Source organism: Chamaea fasciata, unplaced genomic scaffold, assembly GCF_029207755.1.
Source record: "Chamaea fasciata isolate MVZ Bird 193981 ecotype frontalis unplaced genomic scaffold, bChaFas1.0.hap1 SCAF_2, whole genome shotgun sequence".
Lineage (NCBI taxonomy): Eukaryota > Metazoa > Chordata > Aves > Passeriformes > Sylviidae > Chamaea > Chamaea fasciata.
In genome coordinates, this window is record NW_027094087.1 from 102,446,263 (window position 1) to 102,466,122 (window position 19,860).

The following is a 19,860-nucleotide window of genomic DNA, read 5'->3' on the forward strand; positions in this document are numbered from 1 at the left end:
TTTATAACCGGCAGTACCTTCACTCGCTGTGCTTAGGGGCACCCAGGAATTAAATATCTAACTGAAGCACTACATGCTATGAATAACGCATCGTTCTGTAGGGTATTCTGATGTTAATTTGATTAGGACCTTGATCTGCAGAATGCATCAGCCAGTGCTCTACTTTGTCCATGTTTTAACAAATTCCTTGGGGTGTGGATGTACCACAGAGTATTTCAATCTGCTTGTGGAAACGGCTTTATTGCAAAATTCTTTTTGTTCAGCATTGCAAAACCAACAATGGGTTATAAAAGAAATGGAAACTCCAAATAAATCTTTATTCAGCATTCAATATTATATATTTTTTTTTAATAGTGAGTACTGAAGCAGTTTGTTAACTTCTTTTGTTTATTTCTCATATTTCTGCTCCCTTGGTTTAATGTGCTGTCAAATCTAATTCTTAAGACCAGGGAATTTGAATGAGCATTTAATGTAACAGTTGCATGATTGAAATTCCCCAAATAACATGAAGTTAACTATTGCAAAGACACATGTACAAAAAGCATAGGAGTATATATATTTGCATCACTGTGTTGAGAAAAGAAAGTGATGCTGTTTTACAAAGAATGAGAGTTACATTGAACATCACAATTACTCCTTTTTGAGGGTAGTTTGTTTTATTTGTTTATGGTATATTTTAAAAGTTGTGAATATCAGCTAGTAGAAGAAAAGAATGTATTTATTTATTCACTTTAAATTCTAAGTTTTATTTATTTGTTACATGTAGGAAATGTGAAATATAACCTGAAGTATTTAGATTAAAAAAACTTATATGGATTGTATAAATAAATACAATCTATCGTGACTAGACTTATCTTTTAAAAACAATTGTGGCATCAAACCAAAAATGTGTAGAATATCAAAGCAGTTATTTCTGCTCCAATCAGTATCTTATTCAGAGTTTGGAAGCTGGCTGATTGAAGTTTTCAGCTTTGACTTCCATACCCTAACCTAGCTTGATCACTTTGAAAAGTTCTGGGAAATCTCAGTTCCCAGTAATTATTGTAAAATATATGCTATGCACTGATTTTTTCCTGGTTAGGAATTTGAAGCAGTATGCAAATATTCCCATGTAGATGTTTCACTCAAAACATTAAATGCAGATCTCAAACTTTCAGGCCTAATTCCAATATTAGGGTGAATGTAGACCAGAAAATCTGATCCATGTTTAGATGGAAAAGAGAAGTGAAGGTCAAAGTTCCATCTGGACTACCAGACACCTTTAGCTAAAGTACTGGGGACATAACAATATCCTGTGCATGCAGTCCTGGCTGGTAGCCACTTCAGTTTCAGTTCATCTGTGCAGAGGACTGAGTACATCACCCAGTGCTGGTCTAGGGTGAAGCTCAAAAGTGTAACCTCAGTTTCAGTGAAAAAAACCCCTAATGATGCCTCCCAGATAGACAGGAGCTCGCATGCTCCATCACCTCAGGGGCATTTGGTGCATACACTAGACTGGTCCCAAGCTGACTCTTGTACCCCTGAAATAGGCACAGGATGGATGCATGGTCATCAGCACCAATGGTTCAATCCTGTAAACTCAGTCCTTTTGCATTTCCTACTCACTGTAGCTGTTTTAAACACCTAAGTCACACCTGTGATTCTTTTCTTTAGGTGGCTTAGCTATTGCAGGGGTCATCTGAGGCTCCCCAGATCACAGGAATGTGGTTTAGTTAATACCTGTCAGCACAGCATAGCATTTTCCTGTTGTTTTGAAATCCTGTCAAACTCAGACTGGTGCAGTGTTAGATATTTGCACACAACTATTGTAATTGCCATAAAAATATGAACCCTTCCAAAGTTTCTTATCATTTTATCTTTGAATATGATGAATTTAGCTGTTAAATGTTACTTTGTGTTGTTTTTAACAGCTTGATCAAGCAAGCCTCTCTCTGTCATCTCGAGAGGATTACCTAGAAAACACCACAGAAGCCAAATCTGTAAGTACTGTCAGCTGGAAAATAGAGCCACCATTTCCCCCCTTATCTTTTTTCATTGTTGGTTTTGTTTCACTGAGTTCCAAACTGAGAAAGGGTTGTCCTTTCTTTGGATTTGGGTTTTGCAGGGTAGCAGAAAACACCACTTCTATCAAAACACTCTTGCAAAGTTTCCTAAATGAAGCTTGCACTTGTATACAAGTACTTCTGTCCCATGGTGGTTACTGTATTAGTTGTCCTAAAATACTGGTGTACATTTTTACACATTGTCTAATCCATTCGTAAGAGCTGAAAGTTGTCAGTCTAATCCAGAATTGCCATTTGCATTTCCTGAGATTTGTACTCCTTGAACGACAGCAGTTGTCTCTGTCATGCACGGTATTTTTACAGTGTTATTTCTCCTTTTAAACTTGCTCGGCATTCAAGGCAAGGAAAGCACAACCTTGGTTCCTAAGGCATGGAAGTATTGTACTCCTTCCTATAGCTGGGCATTTCTGGTCTGCTGCTACAACTCTCCTCAAGAGCAATTCCTGTTGTCATTTCAGTCTTTCTCTTTCTTTACAGTACCGAGATGCCTTTTTGCAGTTCATGGTTGATACAGCAGTGCTTCTGGGTGCGAATGCCTCCCGAGCTGAATCTGATATGAAATCAGTTCTAAAACTGGAAGTTAAAATAGCAGAGGTTGGTAATCTAATATAATCCTTTCTAGGAATGGAAAGCCATCATATCAAAAGTGTTAGCAATAGGGATTTTAGAAGCAGAAGGAAAGGAGCATATCCTGATGAAAAAAGGATGAATAATATTTCTCCTTTAGTTAAGTGTTAAACTGTAAATTTTATTCTCGGGGGAAAACCTTAGCCAAATACCCTTAGTATTTTAAAATGTAATGTCAGCTAGGCTGACCAGAGGCAAGGGGGTGGCATGACAATGTTTGAAGGATGGTGTATTAGCAAGGTCCTTTGGTCTGCCGTCTCAGTGGAGGTGGGGGATGGAGATCCATATGGCAACAGAGATACAGGCGTTGTTGGTGTGTTAGAAACTGTAGAAGTGCCTGAGGATGGTCCCATAAGAATTAGGTGATGAGATCAATATGCCAGCTGAAGTGCATCTATACCAATTCACTGGTACCCACTGGGCAGCTGGGAAAATATGACATAACTCAAGACCTTACATGTCTTTTCCAACCTAAGTGACTCTATAATTTTGAAGCTGTGTAGAATCTGAGCTCCTGCTGTGCACCTGTGTTGAGAATATATTACTCTGTTGTTGAAGAAGCAAACTGGGCTGATTCTCTGTGGAACAGTCCAAAAGCAGTGCATGATTTGGGTGGGATATTGAGTCTTGGTGGTGAGAGAGTGGTGTTTACAGCAGTACCTCCCTTAGCTCCTGAAGTGTTCTCATGGAGTAGTCTGGGAAAGTGGATGGAAAACATGAGTTTTAATTTAGGGGATCAACTGAATTTAGTGAAGCTAAGCATATTTAAATATGGTACTTGGTTCTGACATTTACTTGGTTAAATTTTTGCTCCCTAGTGAAGTTTATTTTATGCCACAGGATTATTGCGGGTTGAAGGAGTGTTTTTGCTTCTCTATATCTCTGTTTCAGAGTGGCTACTACAGGAATCCCACTCATGGGAGCAGCAAGTTCATTATAATTTCAACCTCTACTAAAACTAGAGAGAAGGGTTGGCCTCAGTGTTGGGAAACCACCAAAAGTAAGGGTACAGACTTGATGCTGGTTTGCAGAATTGCCAGCTGACCTGAGTATTCCTTCATATTGGCAAGGAAAGAAGCTATCCCTGTGAAAGGGTGGTCTCCTGTTAGCAGAGAAGCCTGTTGCACAGGACAGGTGATGCAACAGATGTCTTTTATCTGGATTCTGCTATTGCAGTCTACAGGATGCTTCTTAATGGTGTGTTTGTACAGAAGTGAGGGCCACCCACAATAGTGGCCAATCAGTGTTTCCATCTCTCTGCTGAAACGGATGAAATTTTGTCAAAAGTCTAAGACAAGCCAAATATTCTTTCAGTTATTTAGCATGGATGGACTAATGCACAAATACTTCCTTGTGACCCAGCACACATGAAAAACACTAAATATTTCTTCTGTTTATCAGTAACGGCAGAAGAAGATGTATCCTTAGCTCTGGTAACTCTAGTGCTTTGCTTAACAAGTGTCTTACAGAGCATTAATCCACAAAGTATGTAAGTGAAGCTGCTGTGTAAAAGTTATGCAACAAGCCATGCTTGCTTACACGTTCTTTTAGTAAGAATAATCCTCCTAATATCTGTCCAGATATTAGGCATGAGTCAATGGACATGGATTGTTGCATAAACCCTAATAAACATAATGATTATATAAGCATCTTACTGTGATTGAAGTAATCCTGTTTATGACTGGAGATTTTACTGTATCCTGTGTTCCTCTGCATTTTTTTCAAGTAAACATATGTAATGGAGAATGTCTATGCTCAGAAAGAGGCAGCAAAAATACTTTGGATATAGGAAGGAGTGGCATGTTTTGAGAGATCTTGTGTACAAAGACGATTTTTATTAAGTTTGAATCACTGGAGCAGGAGGGAAAGTTTTGAGAGGAAGGGACTAAATGGCTTCAAGAAGTGGGTAAAGATTTTTCAGATAAATGAACTTTGCAGAAGGGGAAAAGAAAGCAATTTTTTTTCCTCTATGGCTTGAGCAATACTAAAACCATAAACACTTACTGGAGAATTTTGATTGGAGAAGTGCCAGCTGCCTGGTTAGTCTGGTGTCAATCTCTGTCCTTTAGACTACCCAGCATACAGCCTGTTGTATAGGATTTCCCTTATAGCAGGGCTGGAATTGCCACTGGAAATTTTCGTTTCTCTTGAGTACTGAGAAAATATTGAGCTATATCTTGTACTTTCTTTGTTTTACTATTATGAACCACAGGGCCATCTTGGAGTCTGCATGTCCTTCTTGTCAGTTATAAAAGAACACGCTTCATATTTAGGATTTCTTTTGCTGTAACCTTGGACACTGCAGAGGAACTTGAGATAAGGCTCATTTGGTGTCGCAGATGAGAGGCCTAGCTGGGGAATGCTTCATTCATATCTGGCCTATAAACTCAGGTTTCCTGCTATGGAAATCAGGATGATGGGGTGAAGTGAGGAGAAACTTGTGTGTATCTGGCTGTTCCCCCAGGTGGAGTAAAGCCCTAGCAAGAATACATTCAAATCCAAGACATGAGATGCACTTCCAGTTATGAAGATGCACCTATCTCAAATCTGACAAATTAAATCTGAAGTTGGCTTCTACTTGATAGGAAGGAATGAATAGGTATTAATAGTCAAGGTGTACTTTTATCTCTTATGTATTAACATGTCTTTCCTTAGCATAATCAGAGCTAAATCAGTCTAGTAAGTCTAAAGAAGACATGCAGCTCATTAAATTTCCCAGTGATGAGTTAAACATAAAAGGAACGATGTTCTATTTCTTCTAGTTAAATGCAATCCTCAGAAATGGAAGTTAATGCCATAAATGCTTGGAAAACAGGTGGTGAGATATTTCTGCACTAGGCCTATGAAGGATGGTAATGACATCAGAGTCTCTGCAAGATAGACCTTGTTTTGATGGTTTTGTGCATTTTTTTCTCTTTACCAGATCATGATTCCCTATGAAAATCGAACAAGTGAGGTGATGTACAATAAAATGAACATATCGGAACTTAGTGCCATGATTCCACAGGTTGGTTGGAGATAATTGAAAAATTCTTCTTTTAATATATGACCTGTATAATTAAAACTGTCTTTACTGTTCAGAGCAGCATGTTAAAGAAGTATCATTAGGAATGTATGTGCTCATTTACAGTGTATGTTCTTTTAAACACAGTTCCAACTTTAATGAGGATTGAAAACATATGTAATGAATAAGTGCAATAGTTTCTAAGTTTTTAATAATTAAAGCATTGAAACCATTAGTTTTAAAGGTGGGACTTAGTTAATAAATCATCTCTCTTCATAGTCTGCTTTAACCAGCCTTCTCTTTGTCACTGCAGTTTGACTGGCTGGGATACATCAAGAAAGTGATTGATACCAAACTCTACCCTGAGCTTAAAGATATAGGTCCTTCAGAAAATGTGATTGTCCGTGTTCCTCAGTACTTCAAAGATTTATTCAGGATACTAGAAAATGAAAGGAAAAAGTAAGTATCCTATGATGGTTTCACCCACACTTGTAAGGGGACATCAAATGCTGGGCTTTTTTATATTTTTTTTTTTTTCATGAGTTTCAGCTATTCTTGGAATCGAGTCTCTAGGCAAACAGACTGTTTGATTTTGCCTGAATGAGGATTTAGATATTACCTTGTGCACAGCAGGAGAATTTTCCATTTCAACACCTTTATTCTGTGGTTAACACAAGTTGCAGTAAAGCTGCTCTTTCCAGATGCATTCTGCATCTCTTACTTGTATAGGGTCTTGTATCTTGTGAAATCCTTTACAACTGTAGAATGTGGTTGAAAAATGCAGGTAGCTCAAATTAAACATGGTAGATGTGCTTTGCACAGGGAAGCAAGACAGCTTTGGGCAGTGATGCAAAAGTGACATCCCATTTGAAACATCCTTATTGATGACATCTAGGGGATTTATGTGATAATTTGTTCTCTGAGGCATGTTACTGAACTTTAAAATAAATTTTGTTAAGATGTTGTCTCCAAATGTCAATCCTTGCTGATTTTACATTATGGCCACCAACCGAATGTATTTCAGGAAAAAAAATTACAAAGATTATTCTTGTATTGTCACTCTGTGTCTCTAGTGATGGAATGCTTACATTAATTCATGGTACCTGTAAAAATAGCACACAAATCAAACAATTAGAAAAATAAAAATTACTGATTTGCCTACAGATCACCAAATATTCTTTCTTAAAAAAGATTCAGATAAGTAGCATTACTGCCACCGCTATTAATCTATTGAAGAAAATTTTTAAAATTACTTGGGCTGTCCCTGCTTTCTAACTCAAAGTTTGTTCCATCGGTGGGTATAAATGTGTGATTTAGAAGATGCATATCTAGCAAGATGACAGGGGATTAGTTATTCCCTGCATAAAAATACACTTACATGCGAATACATTCTGTAACTACAGAGTAAATACCTGGAGACTTTTTCCTTTAGTTTCTTATTCAGGGAAAATCTGAGTATTCAAGAGAATTTAAGCCAGCCTGTATGTCGTGGCAGAAGGAGGCTGGTGTAATGACCAGAAATAATTGCAATGCCTGTTTTTAGCAAAACTCAAGACCAGGTTTCTGACCTCACGGATCAGGGAGAGAGGGTGAGCAAAAACAGTCTTGGGGTATTTACACTGCATGTTATAGGTGTTAATTGCTTAGGCATTTTCTGCCCAGTCTCATCCTAAGAAATTTGCACCATAAAATGTTAGAAATGGCAAATAGTGCTAAACTGAACCCAAGCGGGCTTCCAGTTCTTGTGTGTAAAATGTATCCAAACATCCCAGGCATGATAATCAAGTTTATGTTTATCTATTAGGTGGTAATGTTCATTACTTAAAATGTCAGAGTCTGCTCCAGAGGTAACCTTGCTATCTGGCCTGAGAAAATTAGGAAACCATCTCAATGTGAACTCCCAACAATGAGGTCTCAACATTTCCCTGTAGGGTGAACCCTGAAAGGTTAACAAAGATATTTTCTTTTAGGTAATCTCATTTGTCATTCTCCATATGACATTTTAAAGATTTATTTAATGTAAACAACATGAATTTGATTTGTTAATCAATTTTGTAAATATGTAGACCTGAAATCCCTAGAAAAGCATTTTAAAATTTTAGATTTGCTTCAGTGTTTGTAATGGGAATTTTCTTCTCATCGTTTCAGGAGATGGAGTGTCATTAAGAAAAGCAGGTACTTTCACCAAGTTAATTTTCTTTTCAGTTACAAGGCTACCCCTAAATTATACTTTTATTCCAGTGCCTTGTATGTCATCTTCCTAAATGAGCACCCTGCTAGCCTGGGTACTATTTAAAATATCACAAAAAGATGGCTCATGCCCCTGCATTTTACACAGTGGTCTGGTAAAATAGCTCATGAAGTTTGTTTCAGGTGGAGGAAAGAATGGAGTAAAAATTAAGTCTGACTACAGAAGCAGTTTGTGTTGGAGGTGGCAAGTTGTATGGACTCACAATCATTGTATTAAAAATTTCTCCCTTAGAGAACCTTCTGGGCAATCTTGAATTGTGAAATCATTCACAGGTCAATATTACTAGCAGAGAGCTCATTGACATGGTGTAGTATGAATTTAGCAGAAATTTACTTAACTGCATGTAGTCAAGTTACTGTGTGGAGCTTGGAATAGGTGCAGCAGTGTGGTCAGAGGTTGGTCTGAAGCCCCCAGGCCAGGACACTGCTCTGACTCCAGCCCAGGAGCTGGGCTCTCCATAGTGAGCTGCCCAAGAAGCTCAGCAACCAGCCTGCAGGAGTTTTCATCAGCTTGGGGTTAGCTAGCCTTAGTCATATCGGGTGCTGAAGTAAGTCACACCTTTGTAAGAGGTCTTCAGGGATTCCTCCAGCTTTTTGGTGTACTAATTCATTTTTAATGGGGTTTATCTCTACTACAGGAAGAAGAGAGGTGTGTATGTTGCTGTGATATAAATGAACAGTGGCAGAGCTGCAGTACAGCTGTGCCATGTGAGAGGGGAGACAGAACTGTGCTGGCACTAATTAGGAGCTTATATCTGTTCCCTGTTACCTGTGTGCTGGTGCTTCATGTGAGCCACAAACAGGATACTCTAAGTTGCATCCTTTCTGGAGATCTTTGCAGCTGTTGAAAGAAGCAGCTTTATTATTTTCATAGATCTTAGAATACATAATTAGTTTAAAAGAATTGTAGAATGGTTTGGTTTGGAAGGGATCCTATAGATTACCTTGTTTCAACACCCTTGCCATAGGCAGGGACACCTTGCACTAGGCTGGGTTGCTCAGAGCCCCATTGTGATGACCCACCCTGAAGGGCAAGAGCAGCCTGGCCTTGAACACTTTCAGGAATGGGGCATTCACAGCTTCACTGGACTACATGTTCAGTGCCTCATCACCCTCACAGCAAAGAATTTCCTGCTAGTAGCTGATAAATCTATCCTTTTTCAGCGTAAAGCCAGTCCCCCTTGTCTTATCACTCTATGTCCTTGTAAAATGTCCCTCTCCACCTTTTTTGTAGGCTCCTTTTCCTTTGTCTTACCTTCCCATATTTTTGCAGTATGGGAGTATTACTTGAGAAGAACTCTAATTCATATAGCATATCAGGAATTTTCTTCGAGATGGATGGAGGCACTAGATCTCTTTTCTGGTCTTTGTATCCATCTGAAAAATTAGAGAAGTTACAATAATTCATCTTGAATTAGTGCCTCTAGCAATAGAGGCAAAAGTTTTTCAGTACTTATAATTTGATTCGTGACTCAATTCTGAATACATTTTTCAAACAGATATAAAATTTGTGAAAGATATCTTTTTCTTAAAATGTCAATTAATTTTTCTACCTATCTCATATTAAATCTGTCCTCTTTAATTGCTACCATGTCTGTTGATTAAAATATTGCAAACTCAAAGAATTTTATATGAGCAACCTACTTTATTCTCAGACAGGACAGAAAGTACTTTAGTAAATATTCATAAGTACTGGTTTAATTTTAACTGTCCCAGCAAACAATCTCTCTACCACTTCCTTTGGGAGTGTGTGTCACAATAAGGGTCATACTGCTTAAAAGTCAGCCTACACTTTCTGCAACAGGCGTTAGGAAGTTAAAATAGAGTGTACTCTTCTGAAAGGTTACAATGACGAATAGTCTGGTCTCATTGAAAGAGCAGAGAGGATTTTTATGTTTTATTTGTATACTGGATTTTGCTCCCTGTTGTAGAGATTAACTTCTCTGAGCCTCAGTGAACTTTTTTGTGAAACTGAGATGAAAATCACCCCGAGATCTGCACTGTGGTAACTTTATCAGCAAAATTGTCAGTTTTTAAGCCAACTGAAGATAACCAAATGATTTAAAGTTTGCATAGTTAGCCCAAAATGTAAAATAATCATTTCCCAAACAGGTAAACAAATTCAGATAAATGACTATTTCAGTTTGTTTTGGAAAACAAACTAAAGCACACCGCACTTCAAACATGTGAAAACAAACCCCCTCAACCTTTCCACCTGTTGCCCGCTCCCCATTAATAAGCATTCAAGTGGGACCTCCCTGTTGTTTTTTGTATCGTAGATTCATTGTGGTTGCAATCTGGAATTATTACTGTCTCATCAGACAGCTTGGTTTTAGCATGTGTCAGCCTTTTCCTTCCTAAATTAAAACAATCCCCAGTCAATTATATTTCCTTCAACTGTCATCTGTCTTCATTACTTATACCTGACAAAAACATTTCTGAATTCTTGTTGATATTACTGTCTTTCAATAAGTCACCTTTTTGAGACCCAGCCTTTATCAATTTCAGTCTTTCAGTCACTACCATTTTGAGAGAGGTTCCTCAACTCAAATGTAAGGACAAGCACTGCTGTGTGAAAATAAGTACACAGAAGAGAGAATTGATTTTGGTTTTGGTGATGATTAAGTATCAAATTGTAATTGGTGTAATCAAAACATGAATTGGTGCGTGATAGTGATTAATTTAGCTAAGGAATTTACATAAGGCTTTTGATTGGAAGCAAATCTTTAACCTTTTAGTCTGTGAGATTTGTGTAAATGCTGTAGAAGTTGCTACAGCCGGATATTCTTCAGCTCCGCTGAAATATCTGAGGCAGATTGTTGTGAGGTTTCTGGAGTTCATGTCATTTACCAAAACAATGAGAGCTGAGGGCTTTTAGGGTGCTTCACTTGTCATTGAGTGAGAAAATTTCACATTCTCAGAAACTTGTTAAGGAAAAGATCTGAGCTTTGTGGCATTTCTTAGGTTGAAATGAATTTTTAATGATCCTGAATATTATCTTCAAATGGTGTGATAATCTAAACAGAGCTAACTATTTTGGCTTTTGTGACATGTACTGTCTTATAAATGTACATTATTCATGCTAAAAATCTTTTTCAGATATATTTTACAATTATTGTGGGCATTTAGGTGCACTACAGAGTATATCTGTGTACTAAAAGAGGGAGCGTATCCAGTATGAGAGGTGCAACAACACATCTTGAGCTAAGGTTTTGTGTGGGTGGACTGGAGCTTAGTTAGAGGTAAAACTGAAGTTATGTCTCAAGCAAATGCTGCTGTCAAGATGGCATGCCCACAAAGCGTGCTTCCAAGCTGTTATGATTCAGAGGAGGGAACTGCTTGGTATGTGTCTCTGAGTGCAGCTAATGGCGTGACGCTGTAGCCACAGCTGCATTGCCCCACACTTATGGCAGTGGGAGATTGCAGAAATGGGAGTTCTAGAGATGGGGGAGTTGTTCAGGCAGTCCATAACAGCACTCTTGGTTGCATAGAAGCCATTTTCCTACCTACAGAGAAGTCTATAGCCTGTCAAAAATGTTATGTATATCCCAGTGGGGAACAAATAACATTTGAATATCCTAGCTTTGAAGCAATGACTATCCTTGAAAAATATGTCATGTATAAAAGAAGATGAGAATAAAAAGTGTAGGCCATTGTTGGACTTGTTTTGAGACTGTTTGAATTGCATATTTCAGAATGCAGCCTTAGCTCATACAGCCACTGACGAACATGGAGAGAGATCAGTCTTCTGGATAAATCCTCCAGTCAGGTGCCCAAAGTTTTAGAAAAGGGGCATGGATGCCAGATCTCCTGAGAATTTTAAACAAGCTCTTCCTTGATCTCTCAGCCTCAATTCTTATAAGACTTTTGTTACTGACACTTCTCTTTTTTTGGTATTTCAGTTATCCATCTGAAAAGAATAGGAATGGTAATACTTTAATAACTTTGTGAATAGTAGAAGTTTTCAAAGCATATTGATAACTTCTAATGAAAGATACAAATATAAGATAATGAGAGTATATATGGGATGGACTGTTATCTGTTCTGTTACCATTTATGTGCCCTACTAATGAGGGGAGATAACATTCACTTTGATCTACAAAAGAAAAAAACAGTTGATCTCTGGATAGAACTTTGATTCCACTATTATTATAACACAGTTCTTGGCACTTCTAAGGGAAACAAAAGCTGCCTTTTGGAAAAAAACGTTACCTTAAAATGATGTACTAGGTGATGGACCTCTTATAAATAATCCCTCAAAGACGCTTATCATGGGGCACTTATATATTAAATGGCTGCAATCATACAGATTCTCCTGTGTAACTGGAATTTATAAATTTGGCCATCACTCATTAATTTTTTAGGTGAAATTTCCACCATTCAGGTAAAATGTTTGTAGACTTATTTCTGTGAGTGCTTTGTGGTATTTCATATGTGTTTACATGTCTGATAAAAATATGCCTGATTTGACAGGACTCTTGCCAATTACCTGGTGTGGAGGATGGTTTATTCAAGGTTATTTAACCTCAGTAGACGCTTTCAGTATCGGTGGCTGGAATTTTCTCGGGTAAGTTTTGCTGTCATAGCATTTACAAGGGTCCTGGTGTTGGCACTGTTGGTTTCCCTTATAGTTACGTATAAGTTTCAGCTTATACTTTTGCAAAACACAAAATGTTTTCCATGCTGGATAAATTTCTCGAATAAACTTTTTTTTTTTTTAAGACACCCTCTAAAACAATTGACATACATATTTTTGTGTATGACACTAAGACATTTATATGATGCTAATGTGACACTAAGACAAAAAAAGTCTTAGATGATGTTCAAAAGGTTTTGAAACCTCCCCTTTAAAAAATTTAGTCTTCTTTTGCAGAAACTTGAATTAGTTTATGTGGGCTGTGATATTCAGGCCAAAACCTTTTGATAAAAATCTAAACTTTTTGAAAACTACTGTTTGCCCTCGTGTGAATACAGCTATAGTAAAACAGAAGTCTAGGATTTCACTTTTCTAAAGCTCGCTCAAAGCTCTCCCATCTCTAATGCCAACATTACGTGAGGTATAGCACAAGGATACCCAGCCACTTCCACAGAGAAGATGATCAGATGCCTTCCAGCTTGGGGTTGCAGAAGAGCCAGAAAACTGTCACAAGCTGTGAAAGCAGAACTAATTATCTGTTCAGTAATATAGGCATTTCTGTAAAACACATACTTTTGATTAAGTGAACCGTGAATAGAAAGCCACCTTGGTAACTGTGTGGGCAGTGTGAGGGCTCCTTAACTAAACCAAGGATGAAACTGAATGGTACTTTGTCTTGTGTCTAAGCCTCTTTGGATGGTGAACTTTGTTTGCCATTATGAAAACTGGCTGACAACAGGAGGCTGGCACGGTGCAGGAGGTGTGGGTATTCTGGCCTCCCTGGTGAGGCATGCAGGTGACTAATTACAGAACCTATACTCTTTTTCTTTGAGTAACACTGGAATACTTCTGCATTGATCACATACCTAAAAATAAACTCCAATAGCTTGATGGAAACTACACAGGAAAGGCAGCCTCTTGTATTTCTGAGATCATATTCAAAATAGTCTTGTTAAGGATGCTATTTTCTTCATGTAAAATATGAGAAACTGGCTGTCAGAACCACAGTGACAAGTTTGTAGACGTCCCCTCCTGGGACATTTCTTGCTAGTCAGGTAGAATAGATTGATGCTAGCTATCAGCCAGTGTGTAGCATAATACTGAGTTACATTGAGTTATATAATGGCCAGAAGAAATCCTGAAGGGGATCATTAAGCTTTGTATACTGTGCATTTTAATATGGTAACTGGCTGCTGTCACATCTCTGGGACACAGAAGCTTAGGGAGAAATCTAATTTAAAGTTATTCAATACTTATTAATAATCTCATCAAGGCTGTCATAGAATTATGGAATGGGTCAGATTGGAAGGGACCACAGTGGGGTCATCTGGTCCAACCTCCCTCCCTGCTCAAGCAGGACCATCCCAGAGCACATGGCACAGGATTTTGCCCAGATGTTTTTGAACGTCTCCAGTGAAGGAGATTCCACACCCTCTGGGCAATCTGCGCCAGCGCTCGTTCACTGCACAGGGAAGAAATTCTTCCTTGTGTTCAGCTGCAACTTCCTGTGCATCAGTTTCTGCCTCTGGTTCTATTGCTCAGCATCACAGAAAAGAGCCTCCAAAAGGCTCCATCCTCTTGGCACCTTCCCTTCAGATACTTTTAAACAGTGATGGACTTCCCTCTCAGTTCTATCTTCTCAAGGCTGAGCAGGCACAGCTCCTTCAGACTTTCCTCATAAGAGAGGTATTCCAGTCCCTTCATCCTTGTTTCCCTTCACTGGATCTGCTCCAGGAACTCTGTGTCTGGCTTGTCCTGAGGAGCCCAGAACTGGACACAGCACTCCAGACCTGCCTTCCTGGGGATGAGTGGAGGGACAGGATCACCTCCCTGACCTGCTGGCAATGCTCTCCCTAATGCACCCCGGGACCCCATTGCCCTCTTGGCCCCCAGGGCACTGCTGGCTCATGGACAGCTCATTGTCCAGCAGCAGCCCCAGGCCCTTCTCTGCAGAGCTGCTCCAGCAGGTCGGCCCCCAGCCTGTGCTGGTGCCTGGGGTTGTCCCTCCCCGGTGCAGGACCCTGCATTGGCCTTTGCTGAATTTCAGACCATTCCTGTGCCCATCTCTCCAGCCTGGCAAGGCCCTTCCGAAGGGCTGCACAGCTCTGGGGGTGTCAGCCATTCCTGCCAGCTCTGTGCCATCAGTGAACTCCCTGAGGAGGCCTCTGCCCCTTCCTCCAAGTCACTGATGGATAAGTTAAACAACACTGGCCATGTAAATGGCTGTGAAAGCTTACAGCACAGGAAAAGCAGTGAATCAGCAGCTCATTCCTGGTATCTGCCCCTGGGACCTGGAGATGGAGAGTTAGCTGAGTGAAGTAAACAGCAGTAGCTAATAGTTAATAGCTGAAGTTAATTGGAGTAAACAATTCAGTGGTATAGGCTTCACAGGTCAATAGAAAGGCAGATCAAGGATCCCACAACATTGGATTAGTCTATTGTTGAATAGATTTGTCTAGACAGAGGATGGAGAACTAGAGACACTTTAGGATCATAAAAAGGATCCACCAGCTCCTTACCAGGTAAGTGAATAAAACTTTGAATTGCCACTAAAAAGATATGACCATGAGATCAATCAATGACACTTAAAGGAGGAAAGGATGTATTTTATACATTCGTTGTTTCATTAATTCAGTCAGCTTCAACCATCACGAGCAGACTATTTTTTTCCCCAGGTTCTCATTTTCTATTAGTGGCTTTTATATCTTGTATGTAGAAATCTTGGCACCAGGGCCTTACAATCTTTGCAAGGAGAAGGAAAAATACATGATGAGACTTTAAAAGAACTTCGGGTTTAGAAATAGGACAAACCTGCTGACTCAAGAGAAAGTGCTTTGAGTACCACATCAGCAACTATCAGCAGCTCCTCTGCAGTGGCACTTTGAGACCTTGTAAATGTGCAGTGGCACCTGGGGAAGAGGTCGGTTAATTGTGTCGTGAAGCTCTGAATTGACTGGGAGAGCTTGAAAGCTGCTATTTATAGCCACTGTTACTACCTGAAGTACTGTGTTTTAGAGTGGTACATTAATATTAGGAGGACCATTTGAGGGAGTTCCTGTTGGCTGTTGTAACATAAATATCAATAAACCAGCTGTGAGATATAATCTATTCCTCTCAGCTCTATTTTTATTGGTCTCACAGCCTGTGCTGCCTTTATGTCCTCCTTACAGTCAAGCCTCCCTCAAAATAATGATAATTATTATGTTGTAATAATAGTATGTCACAGTCTAAAAGCCGGCTCTGTCTCCTGACTATTTCCATGGCTGATGCATACTCACATCTTTTGGAAGGAATTTCAAGCTCTGATGACTAATGCCATAACTCCCCTTCTTCCCCCTGCGTCAGGAAAAACTCCATTGCGGGTTTACTCTCACCCCAGAGAGAATTTTTCTTCTCTTTTGTTCTTACCTTTCTTTGAGTGTTTTGTTGTGTTGTGTATAAAGGTTGAAGAATTTGGAAAAGGAGTTGATTGTCAAATTTGGCTCTGTTTAGGAAAAATAGCACCTTATTATGTATTGGTTTGACTAATAGGGTTTTCTTTTAGAAGCAATGTACTCTTTGCCATCGAAAATCTATTACTGCATACACAGTATTAATAAAAAAGCATTTGGAAATGCAATTCATTGGTGTATTTAAGTGTGAGTCATTGATTATGCTTAATTACAGACAATATGATAGGGAAAATCAATCTTTGAGCTACCAAAATATCTCACCTTCAATAGATGAGGGTTAAGCTGCACTGGAATTTTCCAATGAAATCTTTTCCTATTGGAAAAAGACAAATTCAAACCCTTCAATTTTGCTGGACATTTAATCTTGTGCTCAAAGGAGGAGAATAATGGGTAAAAGAAAGGGCTCAGAAACTGCAAAATTTGGGCTTAAGAGGCTTTTATAATCTGTGAGACCAAAATCCCTATCCCACCTGCTCTGACCTGATGCTGACTATACTCTGCCTTTACACAGCTGTCAGGTGTTAACTGCTGGACTGGGATTGGGCTTGTTCTTTGTGGAAAAGCTTAAAAAGTTCCTTAAGTGGAAAGGGAACACTTTGAACCTTGAAAATAACAAAATTTTCTTAAATCAGCACTGCTTATTGCTCATATGGACCTATCTTCTGTCTTGTTGTGTGCAGGATTTATTTACACAAACTAGATCTTAATGAGCAATGTAATGTTAGCTAGGTAAGCACCCTGTGAGAAATAGAAACCAAGGTGGCAAATGCTCTTGAGTTCTGTTTTGCCTTGCTCCTTGTGGTGTTGACCATTCTTTGCTGTTTCTTTTGAAGCTCATTTATGGTGCCATCATCAGAGTCTGAAAGTATGTATTTAATACCATTCCTTTAGTAAAATATGCCAGTTGTCCTACCAACATCTTTCTACTGCAACATAGGGGGATTTTTTTATTTTTTGGGGGGAGACAAACATATTCAGTGTTCTTGATGATTCAAACTTCTTTTCTCCTGAAATGCTTTGTTTTGGAAAGGAGCTGAAAGCAACTCTTTTATACAAACTGCTATAAAAGTAGTTGGACAGGTAAATGACAAAAAGGTGTGGACTTGTACCCATCTATGTTAGATGTGATTAATTCATGGCAATGGAGGGCTCTGCAGGAGGTGTTTCATAAAGACTAACCCAATTTTCATGAGGACAATCTTCTTAGGCTTCTCAGCCCATCAGAGGAGAGGCAAATGTTTTCAGGAGATACCTCACAGCAGGGTTTTCCTAGAGAAAATTTTCTCTCTACTTAACACAGAAACAATACCAAGATTAGTCCAAAGTTAGCACTAATTCTCTAAGCCTAGTCTCTCTAAGCCACTGCTACCATTGTCCTGTTCTTAAGTTTCAAATCTTACAGGTTTTTTGTGGTGTTCAAAATATTTGTCATTGCATTGGATGAAAATAGAAATAACTGTACTGTATCATTGTTTCCTTTCAGTAGCTTTTTGAAAAATATGCTTTGGCCTATAGCGCATGTGGGTTCTTAAACAGTATGTCCCTGTCAACAGGTGATCCATGGGACTACAACTTTGCTGCCTCAGTGGGATAAATGTGTGGACTTTGTAGAAAATGCCCTTCCCTATGTTGTGGGTAAGATGTTTGTGAAAGCCCATTTTCAAGAAGACAAGAAAGAGATGGTAAGTCCTCTGCAGTCTCTGTCTGGAAATTTTCAATCAGTGGTTTCACCCTCACAAATTGCTGATGTTAGAACAAAGTGTATAAAGAGATAAGATGCTTAAAAATGTTTTAATTGAATTTAAAAAAACAAAACACGAGGAGAAAATTGAACGACTTTGAAGAAGAGTTACTTTTCTGTGCATCTGGGTACTGCCCCTTCTTTCCATCTGCAGTCCTTCAGACAAATAAGCAGGCAGTTCAAAAACAGGTTGACTGCTGTTAATTTATGTAAATAATGAAAGCCAGGCTGTGCAGGAACAGAGTGAGAGGTATTGATGAGAAATGTTTTAGTATAGCTAATACAATTTATTATAGTAAAGTTTTTACTGGCTAAGCGAAAAACTGGTTGATATTTCTCTGCTTTAGGACTGCCCTTTGAAAACTGTAACTACTACACCTGTAATCTGAGCAAGAGACATGTGACTGATGTGTGGCCCAAATTAAGGGAAGCTGAGGGCCACATAGTGAGAGTTTATATTTGTCATTTAATTCTTTTCTGCTGAACACTGGAAGGAAATATTCTTCCATACATTTGAGTCTAGAGAGATGTTCATCCTCATTCTAAAATTTCAACAATAGCTATGTTATCACTTCTCTCAATAACACATTCAAATAATTAATTACCCTTCACAATAATGTTTGACTTATTTTCGGTTCATGTTTTTCTTATAAGGCTTTCCAATATCTGTTTTTACAGCCATTGATTTTCCAGCAGTAATCATTTTTGAATTGACTCCTTTAGTTGTTGAACTTAGCTTTCCATGCAGGAGAGGCACAACCGTTTAGGAAATGGCATGAGATGGCACCCTGGGAGCAACAGCTCTGTGAAAGCCCTGCACTGCCCTGGCTCAGTAGCCTGAGTTTGTCTGTTTGACTTTATCTACTTCGACTACTTTCTCAGGGAAGGAAATCATAAATAATATTTTAGAAAGCACACACTTATTTGACTTGCCCAAATCTTTGTCATCTGTTTCTCTCTCAGGTTCTGCATTTCTTTTCATATTTGCCTTCATCTAGAGTTTTCTCTCTGAGATCCACCTTTTCAATCCACTTTTTCTTGATCCAGTTTGTAATGTGCTATTTGGCCATTTCGTGGCAAAAATATGCCAGGCATATGCAGTGTGTTATCCTGCAAAGATAAGTGGGAAGAGTAGGAGTATAAAAAATGTACACTTTATGGAGGGGATGGACACTTTTTCATATTTGCATATATGAGGGAAAATTATGAGAAGCAGATAGAGCTGACTGGTTTTTCTTGAAATAAGAGTTAATTGGAATGTTTATTCGTGTGCACATTCCTTTTGGACCAAAGCCTTGGAAAATTATAAAGTCTGAATTCACAGTAACACCCATAGTGAGAAATGCATATAAAATTCAGTGTAGGTCACAACATTCTGTCTTAAAATGAACAACCCATGAAGATAAAATTACATACAGGTAAAATTTGTTGGATTTCATTTAGAAGTGTGCTTTTCAAATTAATAATTTGTGGTGTTATCATTTTCATTTCACTGGTTCTCATTTCTATTTCTTTTCCTTAAGCAATAAGAAAGCATGTGAGTAAAGCACTTTTATTTGTACAGATTTTTTTTCTTTTCTACCTGACAGCATATATCTGTCTATGATAAGCAAATCCTGAGTTATGGATAATATGGATTCTTTTCCCCCCACCCTGTGTTTTGTGATTGATGTTTCATACCTTAGATACTTCTCTTTTTTTTTTTTTTATCAAGAAAGACATTATTTGTGTCTAAATATAGCACTGCTTCTAACTCAGAGTGCCCGCAGTGTTTTTTACAGATACGCCTGAGCAGTTTCAGTAATAACTTTGATAGCAGGAATAGGTTTCTGCCCCTGCCCCCTGCAGCTACAGCTGCTGCATAAAGCCCAAGTATACACCAGGGCCCAGCTGCAGAGCTTGAGTTTGAACTTGTAACCTCCAAAGGCAGGGAGTTCACCTCATTAGTGAAGGAAGTTAATTGAGTCAGTGCTCTGTCATCAATATCTTTAAGTTACCCTAGTTCCTGGGATGCAGTTTACTGTGAATGTTCACTCTTTAGTCATATTTAATGCTAGACCTGCTCCAGTTGACCCATATTGCCTCTA

The 19,860-nt window shown here is 38.7% G+C and overlaps 1 protein-coding gene across 1 annotated transcript in view; it reads left to right on the plus strand.

The window, feature by feature from the left end:
* Nucleotides 1-19,860, plus strand: part of PHEX (phosphate regulating endopeptidase X-linked) — a 96,417-nt gene that overhangs the window by 24,305 nt on the left and 52,252 nt on the right. Inside the window, exons 6-11 of the mRNA XM_066177513.1 lie at nt 1,911-1,979; nt 2,541-2,657; nt 5,614-5,697; nt 6,008-6,153; nt 12,418-12,511; nt 17,586-17,714. Of these exons, the coding sequence (XP_066033610.1) occupies nt 1,911-1,979; nt 2,541-2,657; nt 5,614-5,697; nt 6,008-6,153; nt 12,418-12,511; nt 17,586-17,714 (639 nt within the window). The remainder of the gene's footprint in view (nt 1-1,910; nt 1,980-2,540; nt 2,658-5,613; nt 5,698-6,007; nt 6,154-12,417; nt 12,512-17,585; nt 17,715-19,860) is intronic.